This window comes from Salvelinus namaycush, chromosome 1, assembly GCF_016432855.1.
Source record: "Salvelinus namaycush isolate Seneca chromosome 1, SaNama_1.0, whole genome shotgun sequence".
NCBI lineage: Eukaryota > Metazoa > Chordata > Actinopteri > Salmoniformes > Salmonidae > Salvelinus > Salvelinus namaycush.
Window position 1 is genome coordinate 62,179,194 of NC_052307.1, and position 21,855 is coordinate 62,201,048.

General features: G+C 40.9%; 1 protein-coding gene across 3 annotated transcripts; it reads right to left on the reverse strand.

Annotated features, from left to right (window-relative positions):
* Window positions 1-57: 57 nt before the first annotated feature.
* On the reverse strand, window positions 58-20,178 carry LOC120046709 (aryl hydrocarbon receptor nuclear translocator-like protein 1). 3 transcript variants are annotated; one of them, XM_038992151.1, is made up of 19 exons: window positions 20,092-20,178; window positions 13,503-13,586; window positions 9,724-9,792; window positions 9,392-9,536; window positions 9,000-9,020; window positions 7,613-7,675; window positions 7,290-7,447; window positions 7,060-7,139; window positions 6,860-6,952; window positions 6,281-6,398; window positions 5,592-5,741; window positions 5,166-5,412; window positions 2,529-2,635; window positions 2,097-2,247; window positions 1,597-1,673; window positions 1,318-1,426; window positions 1,058-1,151; window positions 760-853; window positions 58-658 (listed from the first exon to the last, which is right to left on the reverse strand). In XM_038992151.1, exons 3-19 carry the CDS (start codon window positions 9,734-9,736, stop codon window positions 501-503), a joined length of 1,878 nt encoding a protein of 625 aa, XP_038848079.1. In that variant the 5' UTR covers window positions 9,737-9,792; window positions 13,503-13,586; window positions 20,092-20,178; the 3' UTR covers window positions 58-500. The 3 variants fall into 3 exon arrangements, with proteins under 3 accessions (XP_038848079.1, XP_038848088.1, XP_038848097.1); XM_038992160.1 differs by lacking the exon at window positions 9,000-9,020; XM_038992169.1 differs by lacking the exons at window positions 9,724-9,792; window positions 13,503-13,586; window positions 20,092-20,178 and adding an exon at window positions 8,003-8,066 and having other exon boundaries at window positions 9,392-9,441.
* Between the last annotated feature and the right edge of the window lie 1,677 nt (window positions 20,179-21,855).

Consider the following 21,855-nt stretch of genomic DNA (forward strand, 5'->3'; position numbering starts at 1 on the left):
TGTAAATAAGCAATAGAGGAAGTTTTCTTTTAAAAATAATTCACTACTGATACAATACACTTTTACATATACATATTTTGAGAAAATTAGAATAAACATGTATGATACAATTTTCTTTAGAAATATTGACATGTTTTTTGTAGTGTAAAAACACTACAAAAAACCCAATGCCATTATAAAAGAACTGGGTTCAATGCCTGTGAGGATGAATGGACATAGAAAAACCCGGATAACTGGTACAATAATACTACAGGGGTAATGAGGCAGTTTCACTTTTCCCAAACCGCACTGAGGTGGACTGTACATCCCAGGCCTAGTATTCCTTCCTTTTCAGGGCCCGCCTGCATTCAGCCTTACTGTGAGGCTACAGTTGCATTAGCCCTGTTGATATGGCTCTCTGGTACTGGTCACAAACTGACACAATGTGAATACTGTAACACTCAGCCCTTACTTCACCATGTTCAGCCCATTTAGGTGGCCTTGCCTAAGCCTGACAGTCCTCACAGTGGCCAGGGCAGGTCACTGAAGTCCACTGGGCCTCCCAACCCTGCGTCTGCCTCCAGAAGGCTCATGATCACAGCCATGGCTGCCTCGTCATTACTCGGGCTGCTGGAGCCTGGCTCATCCATGATGTCAATGCCAATGTGAGAGTTATCGCCTAAACAGGGTAAGGACAAGGGTTAAATATTTAAGATTTTATGTGGATAGTTTCATTAACTGTAATCAAGATTAGATTTCAGAGCGGGGAAAAATGCATACTTAGATTGGAGTTGTTGGAGTATGGATAGCCTACGGAGTCTGGTCCCGGTATCAGCCCTGCTGAGGGATGTTCTGGAGTTCCACTGTTCTGTATCTGTGAGAGAATCAAGACAGAATTGACATTCAGGAATCACCATTGCATCCTGAAGTATGAGCCACCAACAGACACTAAAAATATCCACCAGATGTGCTCATTACTGACTTCACATGGATGAGCAGTGGAGTGAATAGCAGACTTCCTCCCAATTGGGAAGGGTTGAAGTGGAGGAGAATGGGAAGGACAGGTGGGATCTCTTACCTTCTTTCCCCCTGGGGACGACATGTCTGGGGGTGGAGTGCTGGTGAAGTTATGAGGACTGGAGCCACAGCTGGAGGGCGAGGAGCCTCTTATCCTGGAAGAGTAAAGAAAACACAGGGTAAAAACAGCAGGACACAGCCCCATACAGTTTCAGTCACACACAGACATTTCCAATATGCACTGGGGGTCGATGACCATACAGACATGCCAATTTATGTTTGACAAGACAATCATAACACAATCCACATGGTTCCTCTCACCTCTGGATCTCCATCACCTCTTCTGCGATTATCCGGCCGATCTTTCCCGCCCCTGCCCTTGTGCCGCCGGGGATGCCAGGCACGGTATGAAGGGCCCGCTTGCCGGTTCCTGCAACCAACAAACGCAAAACCTCAGTCACATTTCGGAAAAACCAAACAATTACTTAGTCACAGTCATGCCAGGCACAATTTTTTTTATGTCAACTCATCAAAGTACTGTCACATTTCATCCAAGCGGGTGAACTGCTGTGTGAGAGCACAGCATGAGGGCAGGCTTACCGTCTGTGAGTACACTATCCATGCTCTGGGGGGAGGCGGCGAGCTGAGGATAGATGCCATCAGATCCTTCAGGCACACTGAGACAGAGAAAGGGAGAGAGAAGAGAGAGTGAGCGTCATCACTGAGCATGCTCGTGACTTCACACCTCATTGGGCAGCTTATTAACATCTATTGCATAGATAGCCCAACAGCTCTAGAAAGACACAGTAATAAATATGCAAGAGTTCCAATAATACATGCTTTGTTTTCTGATGCAAGCCAGATAGCTATATGAGTTGGACATTGATTTCATGTTGAAACAATAGTGGTGGTGATAAAACAACTTTGACACAGTAGGCATTGCAAATGTAATCAGCTGTTTGAAATCGTATTATTCATTATCCGACTTTATTAGGATATGACCCTAATACAATGAATACAGTGTAATATTATGCATTGACTAGTTAAATGAGGACTATGGAAGAAAGTCCTAGCAGAAACAGATGTGTGTAGCTACTTACCAGACAACAGTGTTGGTGGAGACAATGTACTCCACCTCTTTGGTCCAAGGGTTCATAAAACTGAACCAGCGACTCCTCAGTGTGATAAAGGAGCCGTCTTTTATTTTGAACTTGTAGCAGTTTGTATTGATCTTCTCCCTCATCTGGAGCACTAAGAACAGAGGTGGCAGCCAGGGGGTGAGCTACATAAGGCATGATATCTGCACACTTGGCCTCTGTGACATGCCAAATGGTAGCCTGCCAGGTTCTATATTAATTCATATCACAGTCTACTCGCTATGTGACATGCTTAGCGCAATTCATTTTATATGACAAAATTACCAGACATTACAAAATTATTCATGTAAGGCCTGAGACTCAGGGATATATCGCTGAGTCTAAAACTTTGCTCTTTGGTGTTATATTGGTATCCTTGTTCAATCTGATACATACCTTGTCTATGACATTCCGCAAGGTGCCCTATGTCATCTTGATGAAAGTATTCATAAAACGATGTACCCAGCAACTCTTGGGGTAGATAAGCCAAAATGGCAGTGGCCCTACAAAAGAGAATTATTAAGCACAAGTCCTATCAATGCAGGCCAGTGGTATTTAGAACATTTTAAAGATAAGTCTAGACCACATATTTTTTTATTGTATGCAAATAAAATAATATTCTCCCTCCTGCTTTGCATGTTTGATCATAATCAATGCCATGACAATCCAGGGCTGGGCGGTATACCGTATTTGACTATATACCGGCATTGATGCACGGACCGGTTTCAGTTTTTACTTTAACTTCTATAACGGTACTTCAGTGTTTGGTTTGTTAAATGTAATACGCAACTCTGGCGGGTGTAACGTTAATGTCTGTTTTTATAGTTGACTCCGTTTGCTTCTTGACTCATGTTGCATGCCGCTAACTATACCAATCCCTGCCCCGTCAATCAAGAGAGCAGTTGCTCGACCATAGAGTCACAAGCACTTTCTTGCCGTTCACTCCGCATGGTCAGATGGATGCAACAATGTTGGTGACATGCTACTTTCCACAAGCGTTCTATAATTACTCTATTCGTTTGTGTATCTTACTGTCTGCTAGTTGGTCTTTTCTTAGCAAGGTGTTGCTAAAATAATGTGTGTTAGACGTTAACGCTTATCGCTAGTTAGCTGGCTAGCTAGCTAAATGTACTAAGAGTCAGAGCAAACGTATCTAGTTACCTAACACTGCCTGGTACTTGTGCCGGTGTAAGCCAAGAAAAGCATGTTGTGCAACGGTATCTTATCAGAGAGGAATAGGCAAAGTATGAATATATTGGCTTCTATGATATAATAGCGGTCCGCAAACAAACGTTAAAGGTGCATGCCGCCACCTACTATGCTGGAGTGTGTCGTCAATCACGGTTTACAACATTAGCTCCACATTTCTAAATCCTCCTACCTAACTCAGTACTTCTGAGAAAATAAAAAAGAGCACTACTAAATTCTAATAGACCCTCCCCCACCCCCAAAATCCCTTCCAAACCCCATCCAACCTCAATGGCCTTACACTTCAATCTTTCCCTCTCTTCAACTCTTTTGGCTAACTGGTCTACAATTTCATTCCCCTCCACACCGGAATTGAACTACTACAACCAGTCTCTCAATTCTCCATAATAACATTAATACCTCCAATAGTAGGTCACTCCTATTACATTTGCCAGATGATATACAGACAGGAAGTCTGAGCATACTATAATTCTGACAGGTTGTACGTCCTCCACCCACTGGAGGGTAACTACTATCGCCAACTGTTCAACTGAGTATACTGACAGTTTAGTCTTCTACATATCTGCACATCAACTTCAGGAACGTAAATGCCTGCTCCTGTGCGCCCATTATCTGGGTCCTTGGATCCACCTGTGAAAAGCGGTAAAAATGCATAAAAACTTCTACCAATGTAATTGTGAACCCGTTTCCCTATATCTCTGACTTCTGACCAATCATTCCTTTTCTCTACCAAGGTTCGATCAACAACAGGATCTGGGAGAAACCATGTAGAAACATCCCCTATCACCACAGAAGAGCCAACCTTCAACTCAAACCACTAATCAGCAAGCTTTCCAAATGCCCAACCAAAACCACTGCCTTGTCTACTAGTATATTCCCAACAGTCATCTAGAACAGTAGCAGTGGGATGGTAAAGAATATGTTGGCTAGCTAGCTAGATACATGAAGCATGGAAACATGTCATGTAACACCTAATTAGAGTCACCTGGAAACAGTGATGAAAACTTTGGTTCTCACCCTATCGATAATTCCTCACTGGCTTATTAATTTGTTGTCGTGTCAAACAACAATGTATTCAAGGTGCTTCCCACTATATTCCAACTATAGAATTAGAATAATCATTATATTTCCATGATTCCAACAGTTCAATTAGCTAGGCGTAGATATTTTTTGCCAATATCATGCTGCGTGGCACAGTGTGGAATTGATAATATAAGTGCAGGAAAAGCAGAAATGGATGAAAATGCTGAAAATCACTTTTGTTTGGATTGAACAGTATAAAGAGATAAAGCCCATTTGAAATCACTTATAATTTATGCGTTGCCACCGTAGGGTTATTACTCAGAAAACATATTTAGAACTTTTATTATTCAAAAACATAAAATACCGTCAAATACAGTTTTAAAAAATAATAATATTGTGATATGATATTTTGTCCATATTGCCCAGCCCTATGACAATCACATAGCACCCTGTGACATTATCTAGAAATTCCCAGTGTACCAAACAGTATTAGTGACGTGGCGAGGTTATGGGATTGTTTTGTCAGGGGGCAGTGGAGTATTTGTTGTCAACATATCTACACTGAATCCTGTCTGCCCTCTAGGCCTCCATTACACCTCCATCTGGAACATTTTGCTGATGCTATATTTGGACATTGACAAAAACCTCGTTCACACATAAGCTGTCACTCTACAGTAAATCGGGCTCTGGACTGCCCACGAGGTCCAGCCAGGTGTCAGGACATCACTGTGTAGGGGCCAACTGGCACATCCTTTGCTACATGTTTGTATGTCTGCTTGCATGCCATAAAACATCTCTCACCTCTGATCAACAAAGACAAACTTCCCATCGATGGCATGCCGTGAGACATACTCAGTGGGTTTGACACGGATCTCATTGTTCATTGGCTGAGGGACAATGTGGGGATGCAGCTGTCCAATGGCCACCAGGCAACTGAGGTTGCAGCCCTCGTTGTCTGGTTCATTGTCATCATCTAGACCCATCTTGGTGGGTGGCCAGCTCTTCAGGTAGCCAGTACTGTGTATTGTGCAGAAGCTCTTACGGTCAGCTGCGGATACAGTGGTTGGATCATCATCAACTAGCTCTACTCTGGAGCTATCACTGACATCAATGAGTAAGTAGTATATTGGTACGAAACCAAATGAACTGTTAACTAAAATGATTCACAGGAGATGAAAAAACACCCTTAAGTAAGTCATGTAATAAAAAGACAGGAAGCTAAAGTACCTTTCTTCTTGGAGCAGGTGGAAGGAAAGTCCTTGTCCTCCATTTTAATGAGGGGCCGATTGCACTTCATCCTGCAGAAGAAGGATCGCCTGGCTCCAGAGCAAAGTCTGGATGGGCCGGGGGTGATGTCTGTCTTTACTGGAAGGCCAGCTGAGGACAAGACACAAAATAGCATTTAACCTATGCTGCAACGACAGGAACAGTATCACCCATGATCCTTAATAAATATATACTGTATCAAGTCCTACTCTGGCAAATAAAGCTACAATACATCATTTTTTGCTATTACAAAAAAATTGCTGAATTTACAGAAATTGTTTGACTGTTTATATTTACCCTAAACCCAGCGTGTCTTGATGTAAAAATAGCATTACCCTACATTTAGCTACTGACATTTAAATTGGCTGAATTTACATAAATGGTTTGACTGTTTATATGTCCCCTAAACCCAGCATGTCTTGATGTAAAAATAGCACTACCCTACAGTTAGCTTCGTACATTTAAATAATGAGGAACACACAGTACAGGGGGATACATTGAGTGTCACTGTGCTAGCTATGTAGGGGACAGCAGGCTGATGATTACAGTCTGCTCTTCTACTCTCAGACACACGGTGTTCCTGCTTTCCTTGTTCTCCACCCCCCGGGCACTTAGAGAAAGGCTGGTAACTAGAGGCCAGGGTGCATTACTTTTGGAATCGATGAGGCGCTCCCGTGGCGCCGTGTCCGACGAGGACAGCTGCTCCTTGACTTTGGCAATGTCTTTAGGATGCAGGTAATCAAACAGGCTCTGGCCAATCAGGTCATTCTGCACAGAGAGGGAGAGAATGCCGTAAGATAAGACCACGTTACATAAATGAGGCCCATAAAAAATACAAAATAACTAACACCCTTGCCTTTCGTGAACTAACACTTGTACTTGACTTTTTCCGACTAGCACCAACTTTGCTGATAGCTACTTTATTGTGGAAGAATGTACTGACTGAGATGTAGTTGACTTAGCTACTTATCTTAAGATGAATGCACTAACTGTATATCACTCTGGATTAGAGTGTCTGCTAAACGACTAAAATGTAAACATCTGTAAAGTAAATGTCTCTAAAATGTAAACGTCTGTAAAGTAATACCAGGTTAAAGGGGGTCTACAATCATCAAATTTAATGAATAAATGTTATATTCATGTCATCAGGGTAGCGTATGAGGGTAAAAATGACTACAGTACCACCATTTAATGGGGGAAAAAACTGCAACATATTGGAGAGGACGTACTTGGCTGTAGTTTAGGATTTTGTAGACTGACTCCGAAACAAACAGTATCTTCCCTCGATCGCAGCCAACAACAAACAGAAAGCCATCAGATGCCTGTGGAGAGGGAGAGACGAGAGAGAGAAATACTGAGTCACACATGCATACTTATCGTGAAACGCACTCTGAGGACACCATACAGTGATGGAAGTAAGGACACCCACCCTCAGTATTAAGTGCTTCAGTTCGTCGTCTGACAGGAAGGCTGGTTTGTAGTTAGCTTCAGTGTAGGGGTTAGCAGCACCTGTGAGTCAGAAAAAACTAATATGTAAGACAAATGAATCAATATGTAATTTGTATTTCTCTGATGTACTTTATTGAGCAGCTGCATGGTGGTGGTTGTCATCACTGTACTGTTCTGGCAGCAGTCCTATTAAAATCCTTCTCGTCTCACCTCTTAAGGTCTTCATGTGCTGGACAGCCATGCGCAGGACTGTTAGTTTGTCCAGTTTACGGGACATAGCGTTGCATGTAGGCACTAGTGCAGCCAGCTCGTCTATGAAGCTGTTCATCTTGTCCCTGCGTCTCTTCTCAATCTGACTGTGGGCCTCCCTGCCATCCAAACAATACAAAGAGCGTTTAACACAGACAAACAAATCGACACATCCATAGTCTGCCCGTATTTACAGAAACATGACTAATCTGTAATATAAACACAAAGATTTTTATTCCATCGATTTTTATGTCATCCTACGGGAGATAGAAACATTTGGTTACCTGGCATTTTTAATCCGGCCTTGATGATCACCAAGTCTATCATTGTCTGTGTCCATGCTATCCCTTTGAGGAGAAGCATTAACATTAGTACAAAGAAATATAGTAAAACAATTATTTTACCACAAATATTAAATAATGATGTTACAGTATGCAATGTAATTATGAATAAAGCAAAATACTAAAGTGAGAAGTCGTTTGAAATTTGTATAATTAAAAAAACATGGAGAGCCTTTACTTGACATGAAACATCAACATTACTAATGCAAGCCATTCAAATATTTTCTTACCATCTTTGGTAGAAGCTATATGAATAGTTATTAGAAATGTTCCTACAAAATTATGAACCTGGTTTCTTTGAGACCTTTCTTAGTGTAGATTCAGGTGAAATACCTTGTGCCTCTGATATTGTTCACAGCTGAACTCCTACTCTGTCATCCCACTCAGCCTTACTGTCCTTTCACAAACAAGAAATTAAGCCATGACATTTTTTATTGAACCAGGCAAGTCAGTTAAGAACAAATTCTTATTTACAATGGCTGCCTAAGAACAGTGGGTTAATTGCCTTGTTCAGGGGCAAAACAACAGATTTGTACTGTGTCAGCTATGGGATTTGATCTATCAACCTTTTGGTTACTGGCCCAACACTCTGACCACTAGGCTACCTGCCACCCCTAGAATGGTGGCACATATCCTGTGCAACTTCAAGACTTGTCAACTCCATACTATAATAGCATTCAATAGCCTCAAATATAGATTATTTCAAATATGAAATAATCTACAAAATTGACCCAAAGGTATTCACACAGAGTTGTTGTCTTAAGTCTCACTAAGTGAGGTAAAAACAAATATGTGCCTTTAGTGAATGAGCTGGAGACAACAATATAATGTATCATCCATCATCCATTATACATCATACATCAAATCAGGGTGCCCTCTCTATTAAACGAAGGCCTGATCAAACTAAATACCAGCAAATACATTTTTTAACACAACTGTAATAAAGTCTTGGTGCTTCAAGATTGTTACTGCAGCACCCCTTCGTGCTTTGATGTTTATACTAATTCTAGCTATTCAAATCTACACTATAGCATGACTGGCTCTCCCATATTCACAGCGATCCATACTGTACATACTAACTGACCAGTCACTCTCAGGGTACTGATCACCATAGCGCATTCATTTTGATTGACCTAAATTAAGGGATGAGGAATACATTAGTGTCTAACCTCTATTTCAAGGGGTAAACGCTAGAACAGTTTGTATAGTTTGATCAAAGAAGAGGCCAATCCTGACCAAACAAGAATCACACAGGGCCAACTAATCAGATACGGGATTGGCTCCTTTACTACAATGTACTTTAACATTCATAATTTGATTTGATACTTACTCAAAAGAAAATCCATCAATTCTGTGAAAGCAAGGAAGTTTGTATATTACAATTCAAATTAAGTATACTGATTATTCTGATCTAATCTAAATTAAGGTTATGCTACCATTTGTTCCTAATTGGTTGTTCATTTCTAGGTAGGTAGTTATCCTGTCAACTTTAAGTGGAAACCTTTGACACACAGTAAGAAAATATTCCCATATAGTTCATCAAAAAGCTGCCATGCAAACATACACATCTGTCAGAAAATGGCATAAATGACAAACAGAAAAATGTGATCTCACTAAACCAGAACTAACCTGACATTAATATAATAAAGATGATTGGCACATGTACTATCTTCAGGTGGTAAGTAGGACAAAGTATATAAGCAGTTTTGAAGTCAGGCTTACTGGTAGTCTGTGGTGCTGCTTTTTCTCTTGCGTGTGTAGTCCATGCCGGGTGTGCCGATCGAGCTGATTAGATCAGTGGAGCCGGGAGACATGAACTCGTTCATCGTGGAGGAAATGTCCATTCTTTGGTCTGCCATTAGATCATCTATAGAGAGAAAACACACTGATTTCAGCACTTATTATGCTCCATAAGACACAACAAAAAGGTCAGTTGATGTGAAAGAGACATCTATGAAAGCACACAAGATATTCAAATCTCAATTCCTAGACAAAGACAATTTATCAAAAAGTGAAATAAACTGTGGTTGTTTTAAAGATGGTGTGACACTCACCACAAATATTCATAAGGCCGGTTATCCTCAAAACATCTCACTCAGTTTCTTTCCAGCAGTGACCCAGATCTGAAAGGCAAGTCAGTGAAGAGTCAGACATCCTCTTTATATACAAGGCATGAGGAAACCACAGCAGCATCATATAACAAAGCCCTCTGAACCTGAGCAGCTGCTGTATAACCTGAACGTGGTGCTGATGTATACCATAGATGGCCCATTCAGTAAAGGGGATGTAAGAGAACCGATTGATATCTCTATGGTCTTACATAAGGTGAAAGCTATAGCAGAGGCTCAAGCCTCTCTCTCTCCCTTAGGCAACAATCAAGAGTATCTTTGAGAAGCATCATTCACTTGACCTCCAGCTAAAATGAACTAGAAGAATGATAGAATGATAATTTATTTTGTTATCAACGAAAACCTTGGATTACTGAAAACGGATGCTTTGGAATAGTGTTCATAACATAATGCAGCATATGTTACATAAACCTAGGTGTCAGTCAGAGACATAATTTAGTGAGATTAGTCCTTAATATAAAGGCTAATTCAGATAAAACAATGCCAATGTTTCAGAGGAAGACAGATTGTCAGGAGGGGTCACATTTCATAAAGAACCCATATCTGCATTGATCACTGTTTATATAATCCAACCAGTATGGCCTTTTATAATATTTAATATGGCCTTTTCCTAACCTCACTTAGATAGATTAAATGAGTCTCCTCTGCTAACCCATCACTTAGCGCTCCTGGTAGTTTCCCACGCAACGTCCTCAAATTACAAAACATTGTAATCCTCGTCAATTTGCCTCGATAGATGAGAAAGTCCATTTAAACCAATTAAAATATATTTTTTTGCCATCCTAGGGTCATCCACTACTTATAAAACCTATTTTCAACCTTTATTATTCAGAACAATAAAATACTATCAAATACCGCCATATTGTAAAAAATATATAATAATACTGTGATATGATATTTTGGTCATATCACCTACCCCTACCCTCACAGATTGCATGTTTCCTAGGCTTTGTAAATAACCTATTAACAATGCTCCTAGCACTTTCAGGTTTACAGTAAATGTAATCTGGGACACTCAAATTAGTATGATATGTTACGTTTGGTATGGATACATAAGACAGATGGTTACTTAAGGTAAAAACAAAAGTATAACGCGAACATCTAGCAACCCAATGGCTGCGAGTTCAAATGTCATCATGGTAAATTTTAGCTAATTAGCTAATTTTCAACTACTTACTACTGTTTAGCTACTTTGCAACTAGTTAGTATGTTAGCTAACCCTTCCCCTAACCCTAACCTAACTCCTAAACGTAACCCTAACTTTAACCCTAACCCCTAGCCTAGCTAAAGTTAGCCACCTTGCTAGAATATGTAACATATCATGCGTTTTACAAATTCGTAACATGTATGTTTTGCAAATTTGTAACATATAGTACGTTTCGCAAATTTGTAAAATATAATACAAAATTGTAATTCGTAACATATCCTACGAATGAGTGATGGACATCCACAAATGAATACATACCATACGAAACTTAACATTTCATACTAAATGGAGTGTCTCGGATTTACATACAGAATAATACGAAATGCTCTCAGACCAGGTTGCACAAAAATACCTTAAAAAGCACAGCTACCTCAGGTCACTGTGGCTTGTCCTGCTCCTGTAATCAGACCAGAACTAATGCTCTGCTCCACTGTGCCTGAAAGTCTTTTCATTGTAATTAGATTCTCCACTGACCTATTTTTCCACAGCTCTTTTTCCCTATACGTATGATGTGACAGTTTCAGAGTTTGATTACATCGAACCAAACCATAATTACACCCCATAATTTCTTGCCTGCAGCAAGGAACTTTGTTATTGTCACCGTCACCATAGACAACTACACTACAACCTGACCCTTCACTCTGGTATATGTCACAACAGACATCCGAGCTGACCATGTAATCCACCGGGCAAAGAGGACTTGCTATTACCATTCATCATCAATGGGTTTTTTTACATGTTTTTTGTAAGCTGAACAAAACAGTACTCCTGAGAATAAGCCTTTTTGTAAATGTTCATTTTGTTACCTAAGCCAAAGGAAGGCTAAAACACCTACACTGAGTGTACAAAACATTAAGAACACCTGCTCTTTCCATGACATTAACTTACCAGGTGAATCCAGGTGAAAGCTATGATTGATTGTCACTTGTTAATTCCACTTCAAATTAGTGTAGATGAAGGGGAGGAGACAGGTTAAAGAATGATTTTTAAGCCTTGAGACAATTGAGACATGGATTGTGTATGTGTGCCATTCAGAGGGTGAATGGTCAAGACAGAAAATGTAAGTGCCTTTAAACGGGGTATGGTAGTAGTTGCCAGTAGATGGAGTCAACACAGGCCAGCATCCCAGTGGAACGCTGTCGACACCTTGTAGAGTCCATGGCCTAACAAACTGAGGCTGTTCTGAGGGAAAGGGGGGGGGGGGGGGGGGGGTGCAACTCAATATTAGGAAGGTGTTCATAATGTTTGGTATGCTCAGTGTATACTCAAACACAAAATCTCTCACTCGTACTGACTAAAAAAGTAGAAAAAGGAAAACCTGCTTTAAGGTCAGCTTAGCTAGTTGTGACAAATCTCTGGTTTCCCGGATACAGTGGTGCAGGAACTTCTTAAATGCTTGCCAATTAGGGAACCTTTTCCACTACACATAACCCACTGATAGCATACAGGTCACTCCTCTCCTCACACCACCACTCCACTGCTCATCAGTCTAATGAAAATTCTTTAGTATCATTTTACCATCCCCATGGCATTCACATATTCAGTAACACTCAACACCATCCATGTTACAACACTAGAAGATCACTAAGGTGGATTCTGATCATTTCTAATGTTTTAATGCACATGACCTCTATGGTATCTAAGTGTCAAAAAGGTTTATATTTAAGCTGTGCGGAAACAAAAACCTTGATCAGATGAGGAGAAGCAGGGAAGAAGCAGAACCAGGAAGCAGTAACAGTGTCAGGGTGAACCTACAGTGTGTCAGCTCAGCTGGATACACATGGTTAGCTTACACAGCACTATGATACTGTCTGCCCTGCAAGAACTTCTCCCTTTCATAATGTTCTTAATGCTATGTCACTGTTGGCTTCCTATTTACGCCACTCCCCTGGCGTGATCTCATCGTTCTGTCACGTTCAGATGAAACAGAGTGTCCTGTGCACTCAGCAGCATCATCATAGCGCTGTAAGGCTGTCTGTAATTCCCTTCTGTTGTGTGCCGTCCTGGAAAGCTCAGGCTTGGCTCCTGTAATGACATGGCCTATGTTCGCTATGTAAGTCAAGCTGTCCGTTTCTCAGTAGGCTCCTTTACTCAGAACAGAGCATTCTAAGAGCCAGGCTAGAAAGATAGACAGGGGATGTTAAAGCTTTGGTGGAATAGATGGTTAGAAGACATGTTAAAAAAAAAGCAGAAATAAGACTCCAGTTCAAGTTAATAAGATGCAAGAAAACAATATTGATGAAACACAGATAGCTGTGAGAAAACCACCCTCACGCATGACTGTGCTTATGTATGACTGACTGACTGTGCTCATAACTTACTTCATCCCTAACTGTTCTCCCCGCCAACTGCTCATGTGGCCATTTTGAAGTGAAACAGCAAGAAGCTGTGCGTCACAAATGTCATTGGTGATTCACTTCAAACGAAGGTCGTGAACTCATTTCAGAGCGGCTGTCAATTCTTATGAAATCACACAGAACCATGTGCGTCCACATACCTGGATGGGTGGTGCAGGAAGTGGACTGGCCTCCTTATGTCAGAGCTGGGCTTTTTCTCACAGATGCATCGACCAGCACAGTACCTGGAGAGGGATCAGATAGGACAAGAGGTCAGGTCACAGCGTAAAACACACTGGCCAGCTGGGAGTGGCGACTCATCTAGGCCTATGATGTAACAGCGAGTGGTGCTCTGATTAAGTGGCTTGTTTAGAAAGCTCAGATGGGCGACAGATGGGAGGTGATCTGGAGATAGTGTGAGCAGAGGAGATGGCTACAGATTCTCCTCTATGCCTAGCCCCAACAGGATAGTATTAGCAATGGGATCGCAATCACTGCCATGCTAAATCTCATGCCTATAAGACTAATCATACTGCAGTAGTTATCCACAAAGTACAACATTTTGAATGCCACACAGTATACTATGGACAACAGACAGCCCAGTCACTGATGTGATTCCTGTAATTAGGAACAGAACAGCTAGGCATATGTTTATGTTTCCCAGACTATCATGGCTCTATGGGGAGATGTATACAAAAGAGACCACTTCTCAATCATTTTAGCATGTGCACTTATGGCTCCACACACACACCCCTTATTTATAGGTCAGTGAGACACATGCACACTTATCCGCACCATAAACAGAACAACTTTCTGTTTCGACTTTTAACCTTCCTGCTCATATCATCATTGGAGTATATGGACAACAGCAATGCCTTCTTTTGATTCGGAATGTTTACACCTGTAGCTGCACTCAGCTACTCTCATAAACACCTCCAGAGGGAAATATCAAGCATGTCAGCAGAATGGACAAAACACGTGCACAACTCAAAGGGAATGAGAACATTTTGGGTCTAAAAAATCAGCAACAGAGATTAACGAGCATTGTGCGTGCCTCAGGGAAAGGGCAAAGGAGACAGCTGGACAACCATTCACAATACTGTAACAAAAAACTAAATTTCTGACCGGTCAGCTCTTGGCTTAGGTGGCAGCTATAGCTCTACCTAGCCTACTACACTTGTATCATCCTTTGACTTTGTGAATTATTATTACTCTATTATTGGTTGAGAAAACCTATTGCTTCAAATCATTGGGTTAGGTGGGTGAAGTGACATGAACCTTCCTCTAACACCTAAAGCAGGGATCATCAAATAGTTTCAGCGCGGGCTGATTTTTTCTTGAGCGGCTGGTCGGGGGGCATAATTAGGCTACAAATAATTTGTAGAATGCAAATCTCACTGCAAGTAGCCCAAACAGATATAATATTTGACTTAAACATAATCATATCAAACTGCTTACATTTGTATATGATCACATGTCTCTCTCTATTATGCATGGGAATACTTGGGAACAGATTTCCTAAATTCAAATCACTTGGAGATGGTTTCCTTGTAGTTTTACAGCATGCAATGAATATTGTAAAAATATATATATACACTGCTCAAAAAAATAAAGGGAACACTTAAACAACACAATATAACTCCAAGTCAATCACACTTCTGTGAAATCAAACTGTCCACTTAGGAAGCAACACTGATTCACAATAAATTTCACATGCTGTTGTGCAAATGGAATAGACAAAAGGTGGAAACTATAGGCAATTAGCAAGACACCCCCAATAAAGGAGTGATTCTGCAGGTGGTGACCACACACCACTTCTCAGTTCCTATGCTTCCTGGCTGATGTTTTGGTCACTTTTGAATGCTGGCGGTGCTCTCACTCTAGTGGTAATGAAACGGAGTCTACAACCCACGCAAGTGGCTCAGGTAGTGCAGCTCATCCAGGATGGCACATCAATGCGAGCTGTGGCAAGAAGGTTTGCTGTGTCTGTCAGCGTAGTGTCCAGAGCATGGAGGCGCTACCAGGAGACAGGCCAGTACATCAGGAGACGTGGAGGAGGCCGTAGGAGGGCAACAACCCAGCAGCAGGACCGCTACCTCCGCCTTTGTGCAAGGAGTAGCACTGCCAGAGCCCTGTAAAATGACCTCCAGCAGGCCACAAATGTGCAAGCTGACGAGCTGACAAGGTAAATAACTGTTGTTCTGCCTCTGAACAAGGCAGTTAACCCACTGTTCCGAGGCCATCATTGATAATAAGAATTTGTTCTTAACTGACTTGCCTAGTTAAATAAAAATTGCCCATTTCGAAGACCTATTTGCAACCAAGCTTTAACTTCCATACTGATGTCTTGAGATGTTGCCTCAATATATCCACACAATTTTCCTTCCTCATGATGCCATCTATTTTGTGAAATGCACCAGACCCTCCTGGTGCAAAGCACCCCCACAACATGATGCTGCCACCCCCGTTCTTCACGGTTGGGATGGTGTTCTTCGGCTTGCAAGCATCCCCCTTTTTCCTCCAAACATAACGATGGTCATTATGGCCAAATAGTTCACTTTTTGTTTCATCAGACCAGAGGACATTTCTCCAAAAAGTATGATCGTTGTCCCCATGTGCAGTTGCAAACCGTAGTCTGGCTTTTTTATGGCGGTTTTGGAGCAGTGGCTTCTTCCTTGCTGAGCGGCTATTCAGGTTGTCAATATAGGTCTCGTTTTACTGTGAATATGGATACTTTTGTACCTGTTTCCTCCAGCATCTTCACAAGGTCCTTTGCTGTTGTTCTGGGATTGATTTGCACTTTTCGCACCAAAGTACATTCATCTCTAGGAGACAGAACGTGCCTCCTTCCTGAGCGGTATGGCGGCTGAGTGGTCCCATGGTGTTTATACTTGCGTACTATTGTTTGTACAGATGAACGTGGTACCTTCAGGCATTTGGAAATTGCTCCCAAGGATGAACCAGACTTGTGGAGGTCTACAATTCTATTTCTGAGGTCTTGGCTGATTTCTTTTGATTTTCCCATGATGTCAAGCAAAGAGACACTGAGTTTGAAAATAGGCCTTGAAATACATCCACAGGTACACCTCCAATTGACAAAAAATGATGTCAATTAGCCTATCAGAAGCTTCTAAAGCCATGACATCATTTTCTGGAATTTTCCAAGCTGTTCAAAGGCTTAAAGGCACAGTCAACTTAGTGTATGTAAACTTCTGACCCACAGGAATTGTGATACAGTGAATTACAAGTGAAAGAATCTGTCTGTAAACAATTGTTGGAAAAATGACCTGTGTCATGCACAAAGTAGATGCCCTAACCGACTTGCCAAAACTATAGTTACTTAAACAAGAAATTTGTGGAGTGGTTAAAAAACAAATTTAATGACTCCAACCTAAGTGTATGTAAACTTCCGACTTCAACTGTAGTAACCAAAAAAGTGCTAAACAAATCAAATTGTATTTTATATTTAGATTCTTCAAAGTAGCCACCCTTTGCCTTGATTACGGCTTTGCACACTCTTTGCATTCTCTCAACCAGCTTCATGAGGAATGCTTTTCCAACAGTCTTGAAGGAGTTCATACATATGGTGAGCACTTGTTGGCTGCTTTTCCTGCACTCTGCGGTCCAACTCATCCCAAACCATCTCAATTGGGTTGAGGACGGGTGATTGTGGAGGCCAGGTCATCTGATGCAGCACTCCATCACTCTCATTCTTGGTCAAATAGCCCTTACACTGCCTGGAGGTGTGTAAGGGCTATTTGGCCCAAGCAAGTCTCTTCTTATTATTGGTGTCCTTTAGTATTGGTGTCCTTTAGTAGTGGTTTCTTTGTAGCAATTTGACCTTGAAGGCCATTTTGTTCTGAAAAGTTGAAGTTGAGATGTGTCTGGTACTTGAACTCTGTGAAGCATTTATTTGGGCTGCAATCTGAGATGCAGTTAACTAATGAACTTATCCTCTGCAGCAGAGGTAACTCTGGGTCTTCCTTTTTCCTGTGGCGGTCCTCATGAGAGCCAGCTTCATCATAGAGCTTGATGGTTTTTGCGACTGCACTTGAAGAAACTTTCAATATTCTTGAAATTTTTCGGATTGACTGACCTTCATGTCTTAAAGTAATGATGGACTGTCATTTCTCTTTGCTTATTTGAGCTGTTCTTGCCATAATATATTCTGTATACCAACCCTACCTTGTCACAACACAACTGATTGGCACAAAGGCATTAAGAAGGAAAGAAATTCCACAAATTCCACAGGTGTGCAAATTCACAAATGCACACCTGTTAATTGAATGCATTCCAGGTGACTATCTCATGAAGACGGTTGAGATAATGCCAAGAGTGTGCAAAGCTGTCATCAAGGCAGGGTGGCTCAACAGCAAATTTGCAGAAAGTGCAGGATATGCAGAGGGAGAAGAAAGGAGAAATGTTTTTATGCTCAGAAAACTTGGGGGGGGCCAAATAAAAACCCCTGCGGGCCACCAGTTGAGGAACCTTGACCTCAAGTAATCCACATCATACAAGGTCTTTAGACTCCATTGTATAGAAATTCAAGGTCAGATTTCTCCTTTCTTCTCCCTCGGCATATCCTGCTCTTTCTGCAAATTTGCTGTTGGCTTCAAGCATGTTTTACAATATTCCGGACTGACAAAAAGCAGCTTGAATTTCTTTGCATGTTCTTTGAGAGCTACTGTAGGCTCAGAGAAAGCTCAGTGAAAACACTGTGTCACGATCGTCTTGCTGAGAGAGAGTGGACCAAGGCGCAGCGTGTGCAAAATACATTCTCTTTTATTTTAGAGAAAGGAAAAACACGCAACGAACACTTTAACAAACTGAAACAAAACAACAAACGTGACGCTATAGACGTAAGTGCACACACAAGCTACAAACGTACAACATAGACAATTACCCACATTAACCTAGTGCCTATGGCTGTCTTAAATATGGCTCCCAATCAGAGACAATTAATGACATCTGTCTCTGATTGAGAACCATTCAGGCAACCATAGACACAGCTAGACACCTACACTAAACACAAACCCATCTACTCTACTTAAGCCCCTAAACCATACAACCACCCTAGACAATACAAAAACACATACCTTCCCCATGTCACACCCTGACCTAACAAAAATAATAAAGGAAACAAAGAATACTAAGGCCAGGGCGTGACACACTGAGAGGAGCATCATACTGGCAGGGCAGGCAGATATGGTCAGGTTATGGTCATATACACTGTAGGAGTGTGTTCAAATATGATGCCTTGTTTGCTGTTCAATCCCTCCCTTGAAACCTAAAATTGGCTATTGGGATGAGGGCAACATGAAGGAAGAAAGACTGAGAGACTTCAGAATAGAAGTGAAAAATCAAGGAGTGTGTCATTTTGGGTACCCAACATAAAAGCTACTGCGAGTTGCACAGCTCCAGTGGAAACAACCAAGTGCCACACATAATGCAACATGTTGCAACTTGCTAAAGTAAAGGATGATTACCAACATTTGATGAAGTAGCCAATAGAATCCACTTTCCTGTGTTAATATGCAGTACTGACAGGTAAATATTTCATAAAACAAAAACAAGACCTGTCTTATAGCCTACTACTGTCCATCAAGGAGTTAGTAAAGACAACGCAATCACGATTTAATTTTCTCTGACCCCAATGACCTCTATTTACCTTCATGGCATATTATGTCAAATTAAAACCATGTAGCATCATCTATGTTATTACTGTCACATTACTGATGCACTTGTTGACTTTTTCAGGAATAGCTGTTTCATATTTTAAGAATAGCATGAAGAGTAATGTCCTTCTAAAAGTGAGCATTGGAATGTGCATTCCCTGGACATGGTGTACTGTAGCCATTTATTAGTCAGGAATAGACAGTATATTGAGACTCTTTTTATAAATAGCTTGCCCAACGTATAACTTTCACATATATAGATTTTTTACCGTTTTTTTACAGCAGTCTGCAATTAATGGTGTACTTTTATGAGCAGAGGGATTTGCTCAAATTATAACAAAATAGTATTTGTTTTCACTAACATTGGAGCTTGGAAGAAATACATGGCTGTTATTAGACTATTCTGTACTAGGATGTGTCGAGCAATGCAAGGCGGGTAAATCATGACGACGGTAAATAATGAAACATAATAGGTTACAAACGGCAAGAAATCTGTCAGTGACTGTCACATTGATTTGATATATTCTGAAACAGAACAGAATCCAGTGCAGTATGTTTTCATTACATTGTATCAATATCAGCCCAACACCCGCCTTGCATTGCTCATATAGAGGGGAAACATTGAGTGCTGTTAATTAAAGGATGACTATATAGGCCTATAAAAGGCAAATGATTGTAACAGGTAATCAACCGCCCGTCACTAGTTGTTTTATGCAACACAGCTATGACCTCGTTTAATCCGAGCCGTGGTAGGGAAGTTCAGGCAAATCACGCAATGTACAAACAGACAAAAATAGCCTCCCAATCAAATACAATTACATACGGTCATTCCAGATGTTTAAATTAGGTTAGACACCTACAAATCGCATTTTTCCCCGGCATTATATGACACTGTGTGCCTTTAAAAGTTACACTGTAAACCGATGACTGCACCTCCTCGGGAATGGCTTTAGACAGCCAATTGAAACCACAATACGAGTAAAGAAATGCACACAGTATACCAAATTCACAATGTTGAATAAAGGAAACATGATATAGTCCTTTTGCATAAGATATAACAAAGTATGTGACTTACGTGTGGAAAGGCAGCCCATGTGTACTGAGGCGGATTGGAACGACAATAGGCAGGAGGAATACACTGACCTACTTTCTTCCTCCTGTGATGATCGTTGCACCACTAACCCAGTTTATGAACCAATTGGGTGCTTTCGAGATCAAGGCATTGAGCTTCTAGCAAATAGAATAACTCGGTGTATTTATGGACCAATGAACATGGGGAAGACAATATAGGCTATATCCAATGAAATTACATGAAGCATCAAAGGAAACTACAGAATAACGCAACGATTCAGCCAATGGCAAAATAGAATACGGTCAGCAGGAATATATATTGTATCACATGTGGGCAGTAAACTCCAATATTTGTGCTGGACTCCTCTGTGGAACTCTTGTAATGGACCAAGTCAATAATGTGTGTTGCAATGCATAGACGTGTAGCCTATTTATCTCAGGAAGATAAATCATTCAGTGTGGCATGTAGGATAACCACATAGCAAACAATTAACACAAACAGTATGTCTTTGACATTTTATTAGAAATAGTCACAGTATTTACCTAATCATTACTGTTCTATTACTTTATGAATAACTTGATATACTACTCTGTAACAATCTTGTGAGTATGTAATTATGCAGAAATACTATGTTTGTGTATTCTTGGAAAACATAATTACAATGCACCAAAGCATTGTTAATCAATATTGTTACAATGTATAGTTACAAAAATGTGTAGTTACAAAGCAAATATCAACCAAAAATAACGAACTGTCTAATCTAATAAAGAACCATCACTGCCTGTGTCTAAGTAAAATATGTTGCCATACCAACAGCCTAATTGAAATATGAGCCACAAACAGTACATTCTTACCACATCTCATTCTAATACAAGTACATACGAGACAAATATCTTCTGATGAAATATGGAAAGTCAATGTTACCAAAAACAGAGAAACGATGGATATTCACAGATCTAGCATGGTTTTATAACATGTTGATGAGTGGGGGTTCTTAACTTTAGGGCTATTTCATGCTTCCACCACAGATGGGCAGCAGAGTATAACGTATAGATGCGAAGAGGGTGGCCAGTTGTCATTTCACATTTACATACATATATGGCTGGCTCCAGTATGTCTCCTTAAACAACTATGCTATTTGCATATATAGGCTATTCAAATGCAATAGAGATGTGTCATGTTCCCTTGGGATGGTTTCAGATGCATTGCAATATGACGTTTTCTGAGGCTTGCTGAGATTTCTGTTAAAGAAAAGCATTCATACTCTATTTTAATTTACATAATAGGGGATTGTGTTAGGCAGATCTCAGGTAATACAGTAGACTTCTTGTATGGTAATCCCCAAATATGTCTCCATTTCAGACGGACTGGACCAGAATTAGCCTGACTATTGGAGATGGGCAGGTCAGTGGTACTTGTGAAATTGTTAATAAATGGCAGATTTGGTTTGGCATATCCACTGACATCCACAGATTCTCCTTTTGATCTCTGCACTGTGGAATATGATGACATATTTCGCTGCACCTGGAGATCAGTTCAAAGTGTATCAGCTGCTTGGAAAAGGTGCTTGTGTCCCAGCTTGACTTGACGCCTGCTGCATCACTGAAGCATTTATTTTCATTCGCCCCATGTGAACCCTGTCCCTGCATACCCCTCGGCTCTCTCCCTGCCACACAAAGGGGGCAGGCATCTTGTCATCCCCTGCCCATAAGCGGAGCAGCTACAAAAGCTCTTCGCAAGCAGAGCCTTGCTGTTATCGCCCAACCT